Consider the following 21,967-nt stretch of genomic DNA (forward strand, 5'->3'; position numbering starts at 1 on the left):
GGAAGCTTCTCTGAAGCCCATTACTCCTGTAGCCACCTTGCATCTTGCATTTCCTCCACTGACAGATGTACCAGCAGGGACTCTTGTCTCAACTCCTATGTTGTTCCTCTCCCCACTGACAACCTAATTTCCACACTTCCCAGAAAGACAGTTATGAAGCAGAAGATTCTTAAACAATGAAATATAACTTCAGGGGAGGGGGAGGGAGAGGGATGGACTGGGAATTTGGGGTTAACAGATGCAAACTATGGCCTTTGGAATGGATAGGCAATGAGATCCAGCTGTATAGTACTGGGAACTATATCTAGTCACTTATGACAGAGCATAATGGAGGATAATGTGAGAAAAAGAATGTACATTTGTATGTGAGACTGGGTCACTTTGCTGTACAGTAGAAGATTGACAGAACACTGTAAAGCAACTATAATGGAAAAAATAAAAAATCATTTAAAAAAAAAAGAAACATAACTTCAGTCACCAAATAATAAATGGACTCCACTTCTGCTCCAACTTCACTATTCGAATGCCACCTTCTGGAGGAGATGTCGGGGAACAGGAGGGTACCTGAGGTACTCTTCCCTTTAGGCTGCCATAGCTTTGGGCTCCATTGTTTTCACTTCTAGTATGGCCCTGGACACAACAAAGCCCTACAATTTTTCTTTGGATGTGTTTGTTGGCCCCATTAGACTGGCACATCTGACCTAAGCAGTTGTCTTTAAGTTCCCAGTACCCAGTATATAACCATAAAATTCACAACTATGGGGACCAAATAAATAAATTCTTCTCTGTGCTTTAGGATAGGTACTTAGAATGTGGCCCACATCCGTACAGAGATGAACCATGCTTTATTTTAAGAGCTATATATTCATTTTAATGTGTATTTTTTAATATCGCTGGTATAACTCACAATTCCAGAGATATTACCAATTAGGATGAGGCTATTTCTCTTGAAAAGCAGGTCTGTTTAAAGAAAGAAATCCAAAGTAATAACCAGTATCTATTGAGTGGTTTTATGTCCAAGGTACTTTCTCTGTATAAATTTTGCAAAAACCCTCTGAGGTGAATGCTATTATTGCCACTGCCAGCTTACAAATGAGATTCTGAAACACAGGTTAGGCAATTCGCCCAGGGCCCACAGGTAATAAATGGAACAAGAGTTCCCATCATGTCTCAGCTGTAATGAATCTGACTAGTATCCATGAGGACATAGGTTCAATCCCTGGCCTCATTCAGTGGGTTAAGGATCTGGCATTGCCATGAGCTATGGTATAGGTCACAGATGCAGCTCAAATCTGGCATTGCCATGACTGTGGCATAGGCTGGCGGCTGCATCTCTGATTTGAAATCTAGCCTGGAAACTTTCATATGCCACGGGTATGGCCCTAAAAAGACAAAAATACATACATACATAAAGGGCAGAACACAGTGAGACTACCTTCAGAACCCATCCCCTTACCACTATGCTATTTCGTATCCTAAATAACATATCAGAAAAGAAGCATGTATTTAGCTAGCAAGTGTGAAAACGACTGAAGTTTTGAACATAATGCCCTGTCCCCTGAGAAAATCAGACAGGAAAATGGACCCTACAGTGATGCAACAATACTCAGTATCTCATTTTACCTGTCAGAAAGGTAGCCGAAGACTGCCGCTCCCAGCAGAACTCCAAGCATAAAGACGGGCTGGATCAGCCTTCCGAACCATTCTCGGTTACACACCAGGTCCCACTCAGTCACCACGGTGCTGCGCCACTTGCTCTTGTCATAGATGTAGCCATCCAGGCAAGGAAAGCTACTCTTATGGCCATTATAATCATGGTTCAAACTCGACTTGTCGTCCCTCCGGAACCTGTGACAGCTCGTGAGCTCCCAGATCTCCCCGTTCTGTAATTGCACTATGATGCGATCTTCGCGGCCTACGGAAAACCGGGTCCAGATGTCCTCCAACCTCACACCAGAGATATCTTGGAAAAGAACCTGACTCACATTGCCTGGGGGCCTGCAGGCATGTTGGGGGGACACTGACAAGAACACAGAAGCCAAGTAGTGGATACCACAAGAGATGTTCTGGAAGGCACACATAAAATAGAGGAATATCTGGTATCTGCAAAGAGAAAAAAAAGCAAGTTATTATATCTGACCTCTGGGCTAAAAAAGGACATAAGCAAATAACAAGGGTCTCCATCATGCTTAGCTTAATATACATACACATGGATAAACACAGAAATAATTACAGATATGTCTATATACATAGATTAGTGTATATACATAATATATGTACATGCACATGTGTGCACACATATATTTATATACATGTATACACATTGTACACACACATAAATATATGTATTTACACACATTTTTTGTACACACACACATATAACCTAGCTCTGTCTGTTGAGAGAGCATAAAAGCAATGATAACCCAAAAGCAACAAGCACACCCAGTGCCCAGATCTTGGTCTCTAAATACCATTCTCCAATAAAAGGAACCAGGAAAAATGTCTGATTAAGGCCAAGACAAAACAGGCCTGGAGCATCTTGTAGTATCAGAAAGTAAGGAAGTGCTCAAAATACGAAAAATATAGAGGCATGACAAAGGGACAGAGGAATCAATCTGAAAGAGTTCCCAATGGCCAAAGCTGAAACAATTTGAGCAAAAAATAAGTAGCACAGTATACCCCAAAGTGTAAAATAATAATTTTCAAACAATTCCACAAAATATTTTTTATTTTCATTTTACAGAGAGTGAAACTGAGGCTCAGGGAAGGGTAGTAACTCACTCAGAGCATACAAATAAGAGCTGGGAGATGGATTCAGTGTACCTTAAGCCAAAGCAAGCCCTTTCCAAATGTCAAGCTAAAACCTGAAGCAGCTCAGCAATGTGAAAGTGCCATGTACCTACCATCTACATTAATACAGAGAATTAGTTTCACAACATCTGAAATTATTTGAAGCCCACCCGTACACACACTGATAGCTTTTGAGTCAAATGTATTAACAGCAGTGTCTTACAGAAGGGAACTCAGATCTAGTGAACCCTCTTGCATCATTGTTTTCACCTGTTGAAAAATAGCCTTTTAACACTTTGGAATATCTCACACTATGATAGTTAATTTTATATGTCACCTTGACTGGGCTCAGGGATGCTCAGATAGCTGTTAAGACATCAGCTTGGGGTGTGTCTGTGAGGGTGTCTGCAGGGATTAGCCTTTGACAGAGTAAGGAAGATGGCCCTCACCAGCGGGGGTGGGCATTACCCAATCTGTTGGGGGCCAGAACAGAACCAAAGGTAGGGGAAGGGCAAATCCCACCTCTCTGCTTGGGCTGTAGCATCCATCTCCTGCTCTCCACCCTACATTGGCACTACTGGTCCTTGGACTTTAGGGCTCCAACAGGGACTTATACCATCAACCTGTGGTTCTCAGGCCTTTGCACTGAATGACAGCACTAGCTTTCCTGGGTCTCCAGCTTGCAGACATCACCTTGCGGGACATCTCACCTCCATGATCGTATGAACCAATTCCTACATGAATTTCCTCTTACCTTTATCTCTATCTGTCTCTCATTGATTCTGTTTCTCTGGAGAATGCTGACAACAGCATACTTATATAAATAAATGATTGAACGAATAAAGAAAAATGGGAAAAGAGACAAATCTTTCTCACAGTACAATTCCAAATAATACCTACAGATATTCCACCCCTATGGGAGAGAGCGCTTAATTCCCACTCTTTACCCCATGAGGGTGGGCTACATTTAGTGACTTATTTCCAAAGAATATAGTAGGATAAAAGGAAACTTTACAGGGGGAAAATCTGTCCCTATCCTAACCAAATGTTGAAGGTTAACATTCCCAGAGATGCTGTGTTGAAATCACAGATCCCCTCATATGATGTGTTGAACAGGCACCTCACCTCTGCGGCCTTCTTTCCAAAAACCATAACCCCAGTCTAATCATAAGAAAAACAACAGATAATCCCAGATTTGGGGACATTCCACAGGTTGCCTGGCCGATGCGCCTAAAGACTGTCAAGGTCATGAAAAAAAAAAAAAATCAAGGAAAGACTGAGAAACTGCCACAGAGGAGACAGAGATAACATGACAAACTAAATGCAGTGTGGTACCATGGACTTACTCCTAGAACAGGAAGAGGGCATTCATGGAAAAACTGCTGAAAGCCATATAAAATCTAGAGTGCCGTTAATAGTAACATACTAATGCCAGTTTCTCAGATTTGACAATATGCCATGGTAACATAAAGTGTTAATGATGGAGGAAACTCAGTGAGGGTCACACAGGAGCCCTCCTTGCTCTCTCTGAACCTTTTCCGTAACTTTAAAATTATCCCCAGGAGTTCCCATTGTGGCTCAGCAGGTTAAGAACCTTACTAGCATCCATGAGGATGCAGGTTCAATCCCTGGCCTTGCTCAGTGGGCTAAGGATCCAGTGTTGCTGTGGTGGTGGTGTAGGCCTGCAGCTGTGACCACATATGCCACAGGTATGGCCATAAAAGAAAAAAAAATTGAAAAAAAAAAAGAAAAATTATCCCCAAATTTAAAGTTTATTCAAAATTTTAAAAATAAATGTAGGGTCTCCAAATTCACAGATTCAAATCAACAGCAATGTATTTTCTGAACTAAAAAATTATCTCACAAGGATGACTGTGTCCATAGGACAGCCAGGTAGAAGATTTAAAATTTAGCCTGCCCCACAAATTTCAAGCCCCTGGAATTGAGAGTCAGAACAGACCCTGTGGGCAGGTGATTTCATTATTTAGATTTAAAACAGAATCCACCCAGACAATGAAGGACCTACTATCATGTCATATCATATCATCATAATGGGAAGTACAAAATAGGTCCTGTCAGAGCACACTGAGGCAAAACTGCACTGGAGACATATGTCATCTTATATTAGATTCCAGATATAAGTGACATCATATGGTATTTGTCTTTCTGACTTACTTCATTTACTGTGGGAGTCTCTAGTCCCATCCATATTGCTGCAAATGGCACTAATTTGTTCTTTTTTATGGCTGAATAGTATTCCCTTGTGTATATACACCAGGATTCCTACTTTTCAGACCTCCCCCCAACCTGGTCCTAGTGCTCCCTCTCACCGCAGGGTCCTCTGACAATCCTTTAGTTCAGGTTCCCATCTATGGGGCAGATTCTAAAAGGGCCTGTTCTCACACAAGGCAGGTCCTCATTTCCCCACTCTCCCACATACTTCACACCTGCTGCCTGTACTGTACATAACACCTACCTGGCACCATTTTGGTCACTGTGCACACTCTAAGAATATCTTATGTTAGACTACGCTTTACAATTCAAGCACTTTTGTGGCCTTTATCTCATTTAAGCATTTCAGCATACCTCCAAGTTTGTGGACTAGCTGAAACTGACTGGTTAATCTTTCCTTAGCAAATTACTCATGTAAACAAAGTGGAAAGCTAATCTTACTTATGGAAACAGTTCAGATTTTTGAATTCCTTTAAAAAAAAAAATCTAAGCGTCTCTACTTTTGATATTACCATCCGCCCTTCAGAGCAATAAAATACAACTTCCCTAGAGTAGCAAATATTTAACATCATAAAGATATCCACTCTCCCCAAAGCTGATGTCTAAACTTAGTTTTCAGCACGACTGTAAACACAAAACCACACTGGAAACTTAAATGTCCTCCAGCAGGAGATTGGTTTATGTAAATTGTGGTAAACATTATAAATACTGCCTGAGAGATGCCAGAGGGAAAGGACAGTGTGGAGTTTTTCATTGAAGGCAAGCTCCTGGGGTCTAGAACAGAGAGAGAATCACCCTACCCAGATCACTACAGTGTGGAGCCTGTGGTGGGCCAGCATCTTAACTGCCAGACGCTGAGGCAATAAAGACTCGGGCATCTGATCCTCTTGCAACCAAACCTTGTTTGGGACCTAAGAGGTATCCTATAATAACAATCCTTTATGAATATGACTGAAAATATAACATCAATCAAGTGTGACATCTATTTTTATAATTCTTTGACTTCTCTGCACCTCACAAATTTTGACTCTGCAAACTATGACATAGCCCCCCCCCCCGCCCCCCCGCCAAACAGCTGACAGATTTTGTTTGTCTGAAGTTTACCTGCCTGCCCCTGATGGCATTTAGGTTTGATACCTAAGTAGTGTCATCACCTAGAGTGGCTCCACTGTTGAAAAGCTGACATTCTGCTCCCTGACCACGGCCTCTCATCCTCCCAGCTCCTCCGTCCCTCCTACTGATCCCATCGCCTGCAGGGTACAGGGCTCCAATCTTTGGATGCCACTAGCTTCTCAAATTTATTGCCACCTTCCTGGCCTCAGCTCCTTCCCAAGCCAGTCTGAACCTACAGTTGTCACTTAAGGTCTCTACAGAGTCAGTATTCACATTCTCCAATCACATAGTGCCCCCAACACAGCACCTATCCTGGCAGGCCTCTGAAGCTAGGATCTGTCTTCTCTGCCCCACCCCTGGGGATTGTGATTCAGGAGGTGTGGGATGGAATTCAGAATGCTATCCAAGTTTAAAAAGCTTCCTAGGAGATTCTGATATGGATAAGAAACACTGCCCCCCAGAAATCAAATTCTCTAGTTTAAGCAATATGCTGATACAAGGTTTGACATACAAAGTACTTAACAATTGCTTGGAGCAACTGGAATGCTCATAAACAACCTGTGAGGGTGTGGTTTATCACAACCACTTTGCAAAACTGGTCAGCAACTGACCGCACGCACACTCGGGCAACAGAGCAATTCCTCTCCTAGGTAAATACCCAGTGGTATATGAGCTCTCAAAAGTCATATACAAGCCCAACTTGGAGAAAATTCAAATGTCTGTTGACAGTAAATGAATACACTGTGGAAGAGTCACGTCATGACACACACAGGACACAGCAGTGAAACTCAACAAACTACTGTAATGCATATACAATATGGGTAAAGCGCACACATAAGTATTGAACCAAAGAAACTGGAAGACAGAGAGTGATTTTTTTTTTTTCTTTTTAGGGCTGCACCCATGGCATATGGAGGTTCCCAGGCTAGGGGTCCAAAAGGAGCTGTAGCTGCCGACCTACACCACAGCCACAGCAATGCCAGATCCGAGCCACATCTGCAACCTACACCACAGCTCATGGCAACACCAGATCCTTAACTCACTGACCAAGGCCAGGGATCGAACCCATGTCCCCATGGATACCAGTCAGATTCATTTCTGCTGAGCCACAATGGGAGCTCCAGAGAGTGATTTTTTTACTCCAATTATATAAAGTGTAGAATCGGGCAAACTAATCTATGGTGTTAGATGTGAGGACAGTAGTCAGTTGGGGGAGAGGACGGAGGCATGAGAAGGGTGATCTGAGTGGTCCCACATGTGTGCTCACTTGATGATTCAGCAGGTTGTAGACTCGGTGTCCACGTTTCTGTATACATGTTAATACATCAGTTTACAAGTCTTACATCTGCCAGACCCAGGGGAGGAAAACGTGTTCAGCAATGCCCTTGCCGAGGCATGACTGGAATGGGCACACCCAGCCTGTCCACACGGTGCCTATCAGCTAGACTGCAGCCCTGGCTGGCCCCCCAATCCACAATGACAAAGAAGCGGTTTGCCTGAACAATATGTATTTACCTGAATGCCTATGGGATGTCTTGACTTGGAATTCCCATAATGAACTTACAGGAGATTTTCCCATGGATCTCAGTATCCAAGCCCCAAGCCTGCCCCACCTGGAATGTAATTGCTGCTGAGTTTAGGGCACCATTATCCACACAAACTAGAAATATGGGGTAGAGGCATGGCATGGGGGCCCTCGTGGTCCTTCCCACTTCTTCATGCCTTAGGGCCGGGAGGTCTCACACACTCTACCTGTGAAAACTATCCCATCCTACCTGCTCACACTCCCCCTGCACTAGTCCAGACCCTCATTATCTCCCACCACAGTTCTTCTCTGGGTCTTCTCTGGTCTCCTTGCCCCAATTCCTGCCCGTCCAATGTACCTTCCAGGCTTCAGAGTGATGCTAATTCCCAAACTGCTTAACATGACATCAAAAATATTCTGGTGGCAGTGAGGGGGGGATCAAGATGGCGGAGGAGTAAGAGGTCGCACTCACCTTCTCCCACAAACACATCAAAAAACCACATCTAGGAGTTCCTGTTGTGGCGCAGTGGTTAATGAATCCGACTAGGAACCATGAGGTTACAGGTTTGATCCCTGGCCTTGCTCAGTGGGTTAAGGATCCGGCATTGCCATGAGCTGTGTTGTAGGTCACAGATGCGGCTTGGATCCCGCGTTGCTGTGGCTTTGGTGTAGGCCGGTGGCTACAGCTCCGATTAGACCCCTAGCCTGGGAACCTCCACATGCCGTGGCAGCGGCCCTAGAAAAGGCAAAACGACGAAAAGACAAAAAAAAAAAAAAAAAAAAAAACCTACATGTAAGACGACTGGCACAGAACATCTATTGAATGATGGCAGAAGAACTTAAACCTCCAAAAAGGGCAAGAAACTCTTACATAACTGGGTAGAACAAAAGAAAAAAAGAGAGAGTGAGAAAAGGAATCAGGATGGAACTAGCGTTTCTGAGAGGGAGCTGTGAAGGAGAAAAGGAACCCACCTCTTGGGAAGCCACCTGACCGACGGAAAGATCAGCTGAGTTGGAGGGACCTCAAAGTCACCGAGAAAAGCGCAGCAGCTGGACTGAGGAGGGCAAAGTAGAGTGAGAGCCGCACAGATCATCTGTACCACCGGCCAGACACCACAGCCTGGGATGCTCAGGTGGGGGCTGGGCACTGAGACTTAGGCTTCGGAGGTCAGTCCTGGAGAGAGGATGGGGTTGGCTGTGTGGGGACTGCCTGAGGGGCTAAGGAGCAGTGTGCCATGGGCGGGGGAGCGGTGTGCTATGACTGGTGAGTGGAACGCCATGGCAGAGAGAACCTGGGAGGAGGTCTGGGCCTTCAAGAGAAGCAAAGAGCCACTGTTGTGGAGGGCGAGAGAAGGAGGGTGGACTGCCATAGGAATCTCCCTGCACACGCAGGAGCGCTCACCCTCTCGGAGGGTGGGGCACCTTGGGTGCAGGCTACAGGTGGCAAGAAGCCACTTGCTCAGGCTATGGGAGACCAGGCGCTTCTTGTGCAGGCTACAGGTGGCCAGGTCTTGTGTGGGCTAAGGGCAGCAGGGGGTGTGTGTGGGGGGGTGGGCTAAGTGCCACGTGGTGCTTCTTGCGTGATCTACAGGTGACAGGGACAGACTGCAGAGGTCGTCTGGGAGGCCAGAGGGAGGCATGCCCTGCCACCACTAGGGGCCTGTGAGTAGGCTTTACCTTTGGCCTCAGTCACCTCAGGGATTGGCAAAAAAAGAAAAAACAAGGAGGGCACTGCAACCAAGCACCACACGTTGTTGTTCTCACTCCCCTGGGAGCATACCTACCCTGCAGCTGCCACTGCCAAACACTCTGGACAGTGCTCAGATGCTTGATCACTGTCTCTTCCCAAGACCCTACAACTAGGAGCAGCTGGTGCAGCATCTCCTGCATGGGCTAAGTGGGAAGGGGTGCTTCTTGTGTGGTCTGAAGGTGGTGAGGGCAAATCATCACAGTTATCTCTGACTCCAAAGGTGGGCGTGGTCCACTGCTTCTGGGGATCCCTGAACAAGAATCACTTGCAGCCCCAACCACCTCAGAGGGCACCACAGAGGAGGACACTGTGATGGAACACCACCTGTTATTGCTCTTGCTCCCTGGGAAGCACAACTGCCCTGCTGCTGCCACTGCCAAATGCTCTGGGCAGTGCCCAGGTACTTGATCACTGTCCCTTCCCAGAGTCCTGCAACTAGGAGCAGCCTGTGCAACACCTCCTATGTGGGCCATGTGAGACAGGGTGCTTCTTGTGTGGTCTGCAGGTGGGGGCAAACCACCACAGTTATCACTTACTCCAGAGGCAGGCGTGGCCCACTGCCACTAGAGGTCCCCGAACAGGCAGCACTTGCAGCTCCAATCATCTCAGAGGAGGGCTTTGCAACTGTACACTACCTGTTGTTGCTCTGACTCCCCTGGGAACTCACACGCCCTCCTGCTGCCACTGCCAAATGCTCTGGACACCTTGTAAATCCCCCTAAAGCTCATTACCACTTCCCAGGGCCCTTCGACTAGGAGTAGCTGCACCACCTTCCTGCAGGTTCTTACTGCTATTAAGAGCCCAGCAACCAGGCACTAACCACTAGCCCTACCCATTGCCTCCTCCTCCCTGAAAACACACTCAGCACCCTGGGGATAACAGCCTGCTCACACTGAAGAAAGAGACAGCAAATATCCAAACTCCCACACCAAAAATAATAGTAATCCCCCACAATGCAATACAAAGGAGTGCTCTTGCATAGAAGAAGCCCTCCAAGAATACAGTTTGGCTTCCCTAAGCTCACAGAAAAAGAAAAACATAAGCAAGGTGAAGAAGTGCAGGAACCATTCCCAGTTAAAGGAACAGGAGAATTCTCCTGAAGCAGCAAACAATGAGACAGACTTCTGCAGTCTGATAAACATTGAGTTCAAAAGGGAGACAGTGAAAATACTGAAGGAATTAAGGCTGACTATCAAGGAATTAAGAGCAGATATGAACAGTAATGCAGATTCCTTTAGAAATGAACTAGAAAATATAAGGAGTAACATAGAAAAATTAGAAAATTGACTTGCAGAGATGCCAACTGAGCTAAAGGCACTAAAGAGCAGAATGAATAATGCAGAGGAATGAATTAGTGACTTGGAAGATAGAATAATGGAAATCACCCAATCAGGACAGCAGACAGAAAACCAAATGAAAACAATATGAAAGCAATATAAGAGATATATGGGATAATATAAAGCTGGCCAATCTATGCATAATAGGAATTCCAGAAGGAGAAGAAAAAGAAAAGAGGATTGAAAACATATTTGAAGAAGTCACGGCTGAAAACTTTCCAAATCTAAAGGAAAAAGATATCAAGATACAGGAAGTACAGAAGGTCCCAAACAAGTTGAACCCAAATAGGCCCACACCAAGACATATTCTAATAAAAATGGCAAAAGTTAAAGAGAGGATTCTAAAGGCAGCAAGAGAAACACAAAGCATTAATTATAAGGGAACCCCGGTAAGGCTATCAGCTGATTTCGCTGCAGAAACACTGCAGGCCAGAAAGGAATGGCAAGATATATTTAAAGTTCTGAAATGAGAAATTTTGCAGCCTACAATACTCTATCCAGCAAGAATATCATTTAAAATAGAAGGGGAAATAAAGAATTTCTCCAACAAACAAAAGCTAAAAGAGTACAGCAATACTAAACCCATTCTAAAAGAAATATGAAAGGGCTTCTCTAAACAAAAAAAGAAGTAAGAAGAAACAGGATCGAGGAAACCACAATTGGAAAGCAATCACTTAAATAAGCCAGCATACAGACTGAAAAAAGAAAAAAAAAAAAAAAACTACTGTAAAATCTATGATAAACACAAGGAACAGCAAAAGGACAAATATGAAGATGTTTAAAAAATGACTTTAAAATCATAGAATGTGGGTAAGGAAAGTAAGAAAATATAGACTCTTTTTTTTATAATGTGTTTGAGCCCACATGACTATCAGGATAAAGCAAGCAGATACAGCAAAGGGTTAGCACACTTAAAAAACAGGGCAACCACAAATCAAAACCAAACATTACGTTCACAAAACTAAAAAGAAAAGTACTCAAGCATAAAATAAATGGAGGAGTTTCTGTCGTGGCGCAGTGGTTAACGAATCCGACTAGGAACCATGAGGTTGCGGGTTCGGTCCCTGCCCTTGCTCAGTGGGTTAACGATCCGGCGTTGCCGTGAGCTGTGGTGTAGGTCGCAGACGCGGCTCGGATCCCGCGTTGCTGTGGCTCTGGCCTAGGCTGGTGGCTACAGCTCCAATTCAACCCCTAGCCTGGGAACCTCCATATGCCGCGGGAGCGGCCCAAGAAATAGCAACAACAACAACAACAGACAGACAAAAGACAAAAATAATAATAATAATAATAAAATAAAATAAATGGAAATCATCTGACCAAAAAACAAAAGGAAGGAAGCAGAAACAGAATCAACTGGAAAACAAGGTTTAAAATGGTAATAAATACATATCTATCAATAATTACCTTAAATGTCAATGGACTGAATGCTCCAATCAAAAGATACAGAGTGGCAGATTGGATAAAAAAGCAAAAACAGGAGTTCCTGTTTCAGCTCAGTGGTTAACAAATCCAACTAGGAACCTATGAGGTTGCAGGTTCTATCCCTGGCCTTGCTCTGTGGGTTAAGGATCTGGTGTTGCCGTGAGCTATGCGTAGGTCACAGGCGTGGCTTGGATCCTGCATTGCTGTGGCTCTGGTGTAGACTGGTGGCTACAGCTCTGATTAGACCCCTAGCCTGGGAACGTCCAGGTACTGTGGATGCAGCCCTGGAAAAGACCCCCCCCCCCCAAAAAAAAATGCAAAACGTACAATCTGCTGTCTACAAGAGACTCACCTTAGGGCAAAGGACACAGACAGATTGAAAGTGAGGATATGGGAAAAGCTATTTCACGCCAATGGAAAAGACAGGAAAGCAGGAGTAGCAATACTCACATTAGACAAAACAGACTTTAAAATGAAGTCCATAAAGAAAGAAAGACAAAGAAGGACACTATTTAATGGTTAAAGGATCCATTCAAGAAGAGGATATTACAATCGTCAACATATATGCCCCAAATATAGGAGCACCCAGATACATACAACAAATATTAATAGACATAAAAGGAGAAATTGATGGGAATACAATCATAGTAGGAGACTTTAACACCCCACTCACATCAATGGACAGATCCTCAGGACAGAAAATCAATAAGGCAACAGAGATCTTAAATGACACAGTAGAAAAGTTAGACTTGATTGACATTTTCAGGACATTACATCCCAAATATCAGAATATACATTCTTCTCAAGTGCAGATGGAACATTCTCAAGGATCAATCACATACTGGGGCACAAAGCTAACCTCAACAAACTTAGGAGTTTAGAAATTATTTCAAGTATCTTCTCTGGCCACAATGGCATGAAACTAGAAATCAACCACAGGAAAAGAAATGAGAAAAAAAAAATAACTACATGGAGACTAAACAACATGCTACTAAAAAACCAATGGGTCAATGAGGAAATCAAGAAGGAAATTAAAAAATACCTCGAGACAAAAGATAATGAAGATGCAACCACTCAAAATCCATGGGATGCTGCAAAAGCAGTGCTCAGAGGGAAATTCATAGCAATACAGGCCTTCCTCAAAAAAGAAGAAAAATCTCAAATTGAAAACTTAACCCACCACCTAAATGAATTAGAAAATTCATGTAGAACAAAACAAAACCCCTAAAGTAAGCAGAAGGAAGGAAATCATAACAATCAGAGAGGAAATCAATAAAATAGAAATTCAAAAAAGAATAGAAAAAAATCAATAAAACCAAGAGCTGGTTCTTTGAAAAGGTAAACAAAATTGACAAACCTCTGGCCAGACTCACCAAGAAGAAGAGAGAAAAATCCCAAATAAACAAAATAAGAAATGAAAAAGGAGAAATCACAACGGATACTGCAGAAATATAAAAAAAACATAAAAGAATACTTTGAACAACTGTATGCCAACAAATTTGACAACCTAGAAGAAATGGACAACTTTCTAGAGACTTACAGCCTGCCAAAACTGAATCAAGAAGAAACAGATCAACTGAACAGACCCATCACTAAAAATGAAATTGAATATGTCATAAAAACACTGCCAACAAACAAAAGTCCAAGACCAGACTTCACAGGCAAATTCTACCAAACATACAAAGAGGAACTTATACCATCCTCCTTCAACTTTTCCAAAAGGCTGAAGAAGAAACACGCCCAAAGACATTCTATGAAGCCAACATCACCCAAAACCAGACAAAGTTACTACCAAAGAAGAAAACTACAGGCCAATATCTTTGATGAATACAGACACAAAACTTCTCAACAAAGTTTTAGCCAACCAAATCCAACAACATATAAAAAAGATCACACACCATGACCGAACCCAACAACATATAAAAAAGATCAAATACAACATATCACACACCTGGAGATTCATCCCAGGTTCACAAGGATTGTTCAACATACACAAATCAATCGAGGTCATATACCACATTAACAAAAGAAGAATCACCACCTCACACCAGTCAGAGTGGCCATCATTAATAAGGCCACAAATAACAAATGCTAGAGAGGGTGTGGAGAAAAGAAAACCTTCCTACACTGTGGGTGGGTATGTAAATTGGTGCAATCACTATGGAAAACAGTATGGAGGTACCTTAGAAAACTGTACATAGAACAACCATATGACCCAGCAATCCCACTCTTGGGCATATATCCAGATAAAACTTTCCTTGAAAAAGACACATCCACCCGCATATTCATTACAGCACCATTCACAATAGCCAAGACATGGAAACAACCCAAATGTCCATTGATAGATGATTGAATTAAGAAGACATGGTATATGTATACCATGGAATACTACTCAGCCATAAAAAAGAACAAAATAATGCCATTTGGAGCAACATAGAAGGAACTAGAGACTCTTATACTGAGTGAAATAAGTCAGAAAGAGAAAGACAAATACCATATGATATCACTTATATCTGGGATACAATACATGGCACAAATGAACCTTTCCATAGAAAAGAACTTCATGGATTTGGAGAATAGATTGTAGTTTCCAAGGTGGGGGAGAGAGGGAGTGGGATGGACTGGGAATTTGAGGTTAATAGATGCAGGCTATTGCCTTTGGAGTGGATAAGCAATGAGATCCTGCTGTGTAGCACTGGGAACTATATCTAGTCACTTATGATGGAACATGATAATGCGAGAAAAAATAATGTATACATGCATGTGTGACTGGGTCACCTTGCTGTACAGTAGAAAATTGACAGAATACTGTAAACCAGCTATAATAGAAAAAATAAAAATCATTATAAAAAATAAAAAAATTATTCTTGGGGATAACTATAAGCTTACCTCTTACCAGCCTTCTCTCACTTTATACTCCAGGAATAATAAGCCACTAGGAGTCTCCAGAGAAGCTACACTAGTTCATTAAATATACTTTCTATGTGCTGGGAAGGTGTTGGGCATCCTTTCAATTCAAATTTCCCTTTGCCTTATTATAACTTCCTGAAAAAAACTTCTTTAGGTTTTTTTTACATATCAGACTCTCCCTTATAAAAGACTGTTGTCCATCAGGCATCCCCCAACCTAGGCCCCTTCAGAACAACAGACTTAAGAAACACAACATACCACACAGCTGGAGAGAAATACTAATGGAAGAAAGAATCATACAGACACGACAGACAGAAAATTCAGAGGTATGGAAAAGCAAAGATGATTAGAACACCTCCCCCCAAGGAAACAGACCCCTGCAATCTGGGTGAGAAGTGAAAGAAATTACTTTCAATCCTAGATTTACATTATTCTGTATAATGAAGCAAAACTGATATATCCCCCTGTGGTTAAGAGCATGGACTCCAGAGTCAGACTGCCAAGGTTTGAATCTTGTCTCTGGTTACTTCCACCTGAGTCTTTGGGCAAAATCTTTACCCTTTCTGTGCCTTAGTTTCCTCATCTGAAAATGGGTTGTTGTGGAAATGTAAAGAGTTGATACACATAAAGCACTGTAGGTGCATATAAGTGTTACAGCTATTATGATGTTCATGAGGTGAAGTCAAAAAAGAAGAGCCTAGGATGCAACCAGAGATTATCATACTAAGTACAGTAAATCAGAAAGAGAAAGACAGGAGCTCCTGTCTTGGCTCAGCCGTTAATGAACCCAGCTAGTATGCAAGAGGACGCGGGTTCAATCCCTGGCCTTGCTCGTTGGGTTAAGGATCCGGTGTTGCTGTGTGCTGTGGTGTTGGTCGCAGACGTGGCTTGGATCCCATGTTGCTGTGGCTGTGGTGTAGGCCGGCAGCTACACCTACAATTCGACCCATAGCCTGGGAACCTCCATATGCCGTGGGAGCAGCCCTAAAAAGACCAAAAAAAAAAAAAAAAAAAAAAAAAAGAGAGAGAGAGAGAGGGAGAAATACAAAAAATACAATACCACTTACATGTGGAATCTAAGATATGGCTCAAATGAACCTATCTACAAAACAGAACAGGCTCATGGTCGCCAAAGGGGAGGGGAAGGGAGTGGGATGGACTGGGAGTTTGGGGTTAGTAGATGAAAATTACTACATTCAGAATGAATAAGCAATGAGGACCTACTGTATAGCACAGTCCTAATCTCTTGGGACAGACCATGATGGAAGATAACATAAGAAAAGGAATGTATATATATGTATGACTGGGTCACTCTGCTGTACAGCCGAAATTGGCACAACATTGTAAATCAACTATAATTTTTAAAAAGTAATTTTAAAAAAACAAGAGCCTAAAAGATTCATGCAAATTGGGGGAAAAATCACTACCTGTATCCATATATAAGTCAGCCACCAAGCTCAATATGCCAACTCTGAAGTTTAAACCATCTCCCCCTCTATCCCAAGATAACTCAAAGATCTAGGTTCTTAGATTCCCCCCAGCACAGATGGCACAGGGGTGGCCAAAATTGGAAAAAAAAAAATCCTGCCCTGGACAGTTACCAGAAAGGGACAGACTTCCAATCCGGGGATCGCTTTGTTACAGCACCTAAGTATCTCAGTTAACCCCTAAAATACATGGGGAAAGAATGGTATTAGTAACTATTGCCTCATTGGGTTACTGTGAGGATGAAATGAGAGGGCTGCACATGGAGTCCTTATAATAAACATCTGTAGTACTATTATTACCCCCATTTTCCAGATGAGGAAGTGGTAAGTGAAATGCTTAAGACCATAAAGCTAATACTTGGTAAGCCACAATTGGAACTCATATATTCCTCCCCAGAGCTGATCTTGTGATCCCTACATTATTCTGCTTCAAGAAGGATAAGATGAGATAATACATGAAGAACTTGGCTGATCCCAGGGTTGTGCTCAGGACCACACCATGGCTGAGAGCATGGGCTGTGGAGGCCAATGGACATCTGAAGACATCCAGCTCTTCTCTGCTGCTAATATATTTGTGATTTGGTCACAAGGCCTGACTTTCTCATGTATAAAATGAGAGTGATGCCACCAATCTCACAGAGCTGCAGTGAAGGTACACAAAGGGAACATGTACCAAGAACTTATGATCGAGCCAGGTGCCAAAACGACTCAAAAATGCAGGTATCAAAAGTAAGGAGGGGAGAGCTGGGGCCTCCTGCCCCTCCTCTGCCTGCTCGTCCACTTCCTTTCTGTGGACACTGGAAATCATAACCAACATTTGTGCAACTTTCACTGATGGAGAACAGCACCACATCATCTCTTCAACACAAGCCTGGAAGGAGCTAAGGCAGAAATGATTCTAGGATTTCCCGTAGTGGCTCAGTGTTCACTAGGAATTCAACTAGGAACCATGAGGTTTCAGGTTCGATCCCTGGCCGCACTCAGAGGATTAAGGATCCGACATCGGCATTACCGTGAGCTGTGGTGCAGGTCGCAGACGTGGCTCGGATCCTGCATTGCTGTGGCTCTGGTGTAGGCCGGCAACTGTAGTTCCGATTAGACCCCTAGCCTGGGACCCTCCATATGCTGCAGGTTCGGCCCCAGAAAAGACAAAAAAAAAAAAAAAAAAAAAAGACAGACGCACACAAAAAATGATTCTAATTCTCATTTCATGAATAGGAAGCTGAGACACAGTACTCCCAGAATCACATTAGAGGTAAACGGCAGGCTGGAGTTCAGACTGAGCTGCAAACCTCTGATCAGCATGCTGTATGGACCCTCATCCAGCTGCCTCTCTTCCCAAAACGTTCTAGGTCAGACGGAGGAATGTTTCTCCATGAATGAATGAAGGAATGAATATATTTTAAATTTGACAAATGAAAAATTTTTGACAACTGTACAAAAAAAAAAAAAAAGAGTGACAATGTAGAAAGGTCAAATCTGTGTCCCACCTTGAGGTAGCTGTGGGTCCCTGCTGCTACCAGCCTCAGTTTCCTGATGATTGAAGTAAGTATTCAACCCCCTCTGCAAGATTCCCTGGGCATCAAATGAAGCGCTGTGTAGCTGGCACTTGCTAAGTTTCTAAAAACAGCAAAAAAATCTAACGGTTGTTCCTGGGGCAATTCAATACCTGCTAGGCACTGCGGGAGACGCCACCGCGGGGCGGGGAAAGACAGCAGTTGCCTGGGGAAGTGAAAGAGGAGCCCATTTGGCGGATTACAGGAACGAGCCGCCAAGAACAGTCACTCTTCTATTCGTGTGCCCCAGCCTCTCCAGCCGGACCTCCCGACTCTGGCTCCCGCAGAGAGCGCGCCCCAGGTTCCACCTGCCCGGCAGTAAGCGCGCCAGGCGAGCCCCGCACCCGCCACTCCAGAAGCGAGCCGCGGCGCCCCTTGATCGCTCTGGGGAGGTCCCGGCGCCACAGTTCGAGAGCACAATCCTACTCAGGGTAGAAGGCTGAACGCTGGCCTCCCTACTCCTCTGGGAAAGGAGAGGTGGAGATGTTTTCCGAATGCGAGCGCCGCGCGAGAACCCAGCCGCAACGGAAAGAAACAGACCCCACCGGCGCCTCCACCCACGTGGCTCCCGCTCCCCCCGCACTGTCCTCCCTCCTCGCCCGCACCCCAGCTCCCTACCTGCCGAAGTGCCCCACGCGGTCAAAAATCACCTCCAAGTTGCCGGCCTCCATGGCGCCGCCGTGCACCACGACCGCGCGAAACTCACCAAGTGCCGGGGGCTGTGGGCACCACGCCCCGCCCCGCCCAACCCAGCTCGGCGGGCACCGCCGCCGCAAACCACCCGGCCCCCTCCGCCCGCCCGCGGGTCCGCCCAGGCTTCTGCGTCCAGTGCGCGTCAAAATGCTCGAGCCGCACGCGGACCCAGGTTGTGTTCCTTTCTCTTCCCTCCGAGCTAATCCCCTAATCCCTGTCGCCGCGGCCACTCGCCCAGCGCTGTAGGGTCCCGGAGCCTGCGATCTCCCGGTGCGCCCACCCCCAGGTCCGCCACTTCCCGCGCCCTCTCCTCCACCCCAACAGACCCTTGACACTCACCGCGTCGGTTTTGGTCGCCAGTCTGGAAGGAAGCGCCTGGAAAAAGGCTGTTACCCGACAGCCCAAGAGGTGGGCATGTCGAGACCCGGGTTCGGTCTGGAACCGCGCGTCTTGCAACCATGGCTCTCAAACTTTCGTGCTTGAGTCAGCCGCAGGACTTGGTTTTATATTCACATTTCTGGACTCCACTCTTGGGCACAAATATCGCTTTCTCGGAGAAGTCCAACAGTTTGAGGGGCCAGGACAGGGCTCTACAAAAGCAGAGCAAAAAGAATGGATTTTGATGACTCTAAGAAGCCTCAGGACCTGGTGGGGTTGTGTGAAAGATCTTTTGTTGACCAAAGGGCAAAGGGAACTCCCTAGGAATAAACGTTGAGAAGAGTGAGTACAGCAAACTTGTACTTTGAAAAGGACTTGAAAAAGTGAGGAAAGCCTATCTTCCTAAGTTCTTCCCTCCCTTGATTGTCACGGAGCCTAAAAGAACACTACTAAGATTTATTTATTTTTGCTATGCGTATTTTCTTTTGAAATACAAATATTCCTGGAATGATTATTCCATTAAGTAATAAACAGTTTGGAATGGATTTCTCTGATTAGGTAGATTTCTGCTAACTAGAGACATTTAAGGTAGGAAATGCTACGGAGGTACAGGTGGCGGGCGGGGGAGGGGGGGGGAGTGAGGAGTAGCTTTGCCAAGAGCTGACCCTAGGCAAAGATGGGAACCACAGAGACCAGTCAAGACCCTCTATTGCTTCAAAGCACCAAAGGGAGAGTTACCTGGAAGAGATAAGGGGAAGGTTGAACTTTTATCTGCTATTCTAATAACAACAAATAGAAATGACACATAGGTAAAATGGACGAATTCCTTGAAATACAAACTACCAATACCCAATCAAGAAAAAAATAGATAACCAGAATAGCCCTATATCTATTAAAGAAATTCAACGTGTAGTTAAAAACCTTTGCAAAGTTAACTCCAGGCCCAAACATTTAAGGAAGAAATCATACTGACTTTTCACACACACACTTCAAGAAAACTGAAGAGTAGAAAATACCTCTCAACTCATTCTGACTCATTCTATGGGCCAATATTACCCTGATACCAGAACTAGGCAAAGACAAGAAAACTATAGACCAATACACCTCATGAACATAGCCACAAACAATTCTTAACAAAATGTTAGCAAATTGAACGCATCTTTACATAAAACACAATACGTCATGACCAAGTAAGTTTTATCCCAAGAAAGCAAGAAAATCGATCAATAAAATTTACCATACTAACTAAAAAAGAAGCACTTGACAAAAAACCCAACATCCTTTCACAATAAAAAACACCCAACAAACTAAGAATAAAAGGTATTACGATGTTTCTACCCATAGAATATTTCTGACATGAAATAGGAGTGGGGGTTCCTCATACCAACAACAAATTATCCAACTCTCCAAATACCTAAGTGACCTAAATTTAATTCAATTCTAACACTAACTGCTTGGAGTTAGCATTAGATCCCACAAATTAAAGGCTCAGTCCCAGAGTGCTGTCCCCTACTTCAGACGCCAATCACAAGCCCCAGGCCTCTTGTACTTCTAATCAACTAGCTACAAATCAGGGGTTCCCATGACCCCCTCCTCCGGTTCTATTATTTGCTGGAACAGCTCCCAGACCTCAGGAAAACACTTTACTTACATTTACCGATTTATCATAAAGGGTATTATAAAGGCTACAGATGAAGAGGTTCACAGGGCAGGGTATAGGGGAAGGGGCACAGAAGGCATGCCACCTTTCCAGCACCCCATTTGTTCTCCCAATCCCACAGTTCAGGGTGTTTTATGGAGGTCTCTCTACACAGGCTTGGTTGATTGAATCACCGGCTATGGGTGATCAGCTCAATCTCCAGCTCCTCTCCCCTCCCTGGAGGTCAGAATAGGGGAATGAAAGTTCCAACCCTCTAAGGCCTGCCTTGGTCTTTCTGGAAACCAGCCCCCGTTTTGAAGCTATCTAAAGTCCTCCAGCTAGAAGTCATTTCATTGCTGTAGCAGAAAGATACCCTTATCACTCTGGAGATTCTAAGGGTCTTAGAAGATTGTGTGTCAGGGAGTTAAGACCGAATATGAAAACAAAAATTCTCCTATCACCCCTGTCACTCAGGAACTTAACAGGGTTTAGGAGTTTTGTGCCAGAAATTGAGAATGAAGATGGAATATGCATTTCTTATTATATCACAGTATCGCAGAAGGGAATTTCCTCAATCTGATGAAGGGCATCAACAAAACACCTATAGCTAATAGTATACTTAATGTTGAAAGACTATCTTGCCCTAAGATCAGGAATAAGATAAGGATGCCCACTCTCACTACCATTATTCAGCTTTGTCCTGGGGGTTCGGGCAAGAAAAAGTAAAGTCTTCAGATTGGAAAGAAAGAAGTAAAACTGTCTGTATTCCCAGATGATATGATAATCTATGTAGAAAATCTGAAGGAGTTTACCCTCCCAAAAAAATTGTTAGAATAAATGACTTTGGCAAAGTTGTATGATACAAGATTAATATACAACAGTCAGGAGTTCCCGTCGTGGCTCAGGGGTTAGCGAAGACGACTAGCATCCACGGGTTTGATCCCTGGCCTTGCTCAGTAGGTTAAGGATCCTGTGTTGCCATGAGCTATGGTGTAGGTTGCAGACCTGGCTTGGATCTGGCATTGCTATGGCTATGGTGTGGGCAGTCAGCTACAGCTCCGATTGGACCACTAGCCTGGGAACCTCCATATGCCATGGGTGCAGCCCTAAAAAGACAAAAACAAACGAAAAATAC

At 44.1% G+C, this 21,967-nt stretch overlaps 1 protein-coding gene across 3 annotated transcripts in view; it reads right to left on the minus strand.

Annotated features, from left to right (window-relative positions):
* Positions 1-21,083, minus strand: part of SLC22A16 (solute carrier family 22 member 16) — a 46,389-nt gene extending 25,306 nt beyond the window's left edge. The window contains exons 1-3 of one of the 3 annotated variants that reach the window (XM_021091125.2): positions 20,845-21,083; positions 19,155-19,405; positions 1,624-2,103 (exon numbers count right to left, since the gene is read on the minus strand). In XM_021091125.2, the coding sequence (XP_020946784.1) occupies positions 1,624-2,081 (458 nt within the window). In that variant the 5' untranslated portion in view covers positions 2,082-2,103; positions 19,155-19,405; positions 20,845-21,083. Of the gene's footprint in view, positions 1-1,623; positions 2,104-18,235; positions 18,837-19,154; positions 19,406-20,844 lie in introns of those variants that run through there. The other 2 variants (XM_003121349.6, XM_084962912.1) reach the window with 2 other exon arrangements.
* Positions 21,084-21,967: the final 884 nt, after the last annotated feature.

This window comes from Sus scrofa, chromosome 1, assembly GCF_054392235.1.
Source record: "Sus scrofa isolate SSC_HxYL_T2T_F1_AM1 chromosome 1, Sscrofa_HxYL_maternal_Yorkshire_Landrace_v2.0, whole genome shotgun sequence".
Lineage (NCBI taxonomy): Eukaryota > Metazoa > Chordata > Mammalia > Artiodactyla > Suidae > Sus > Sus scrofa.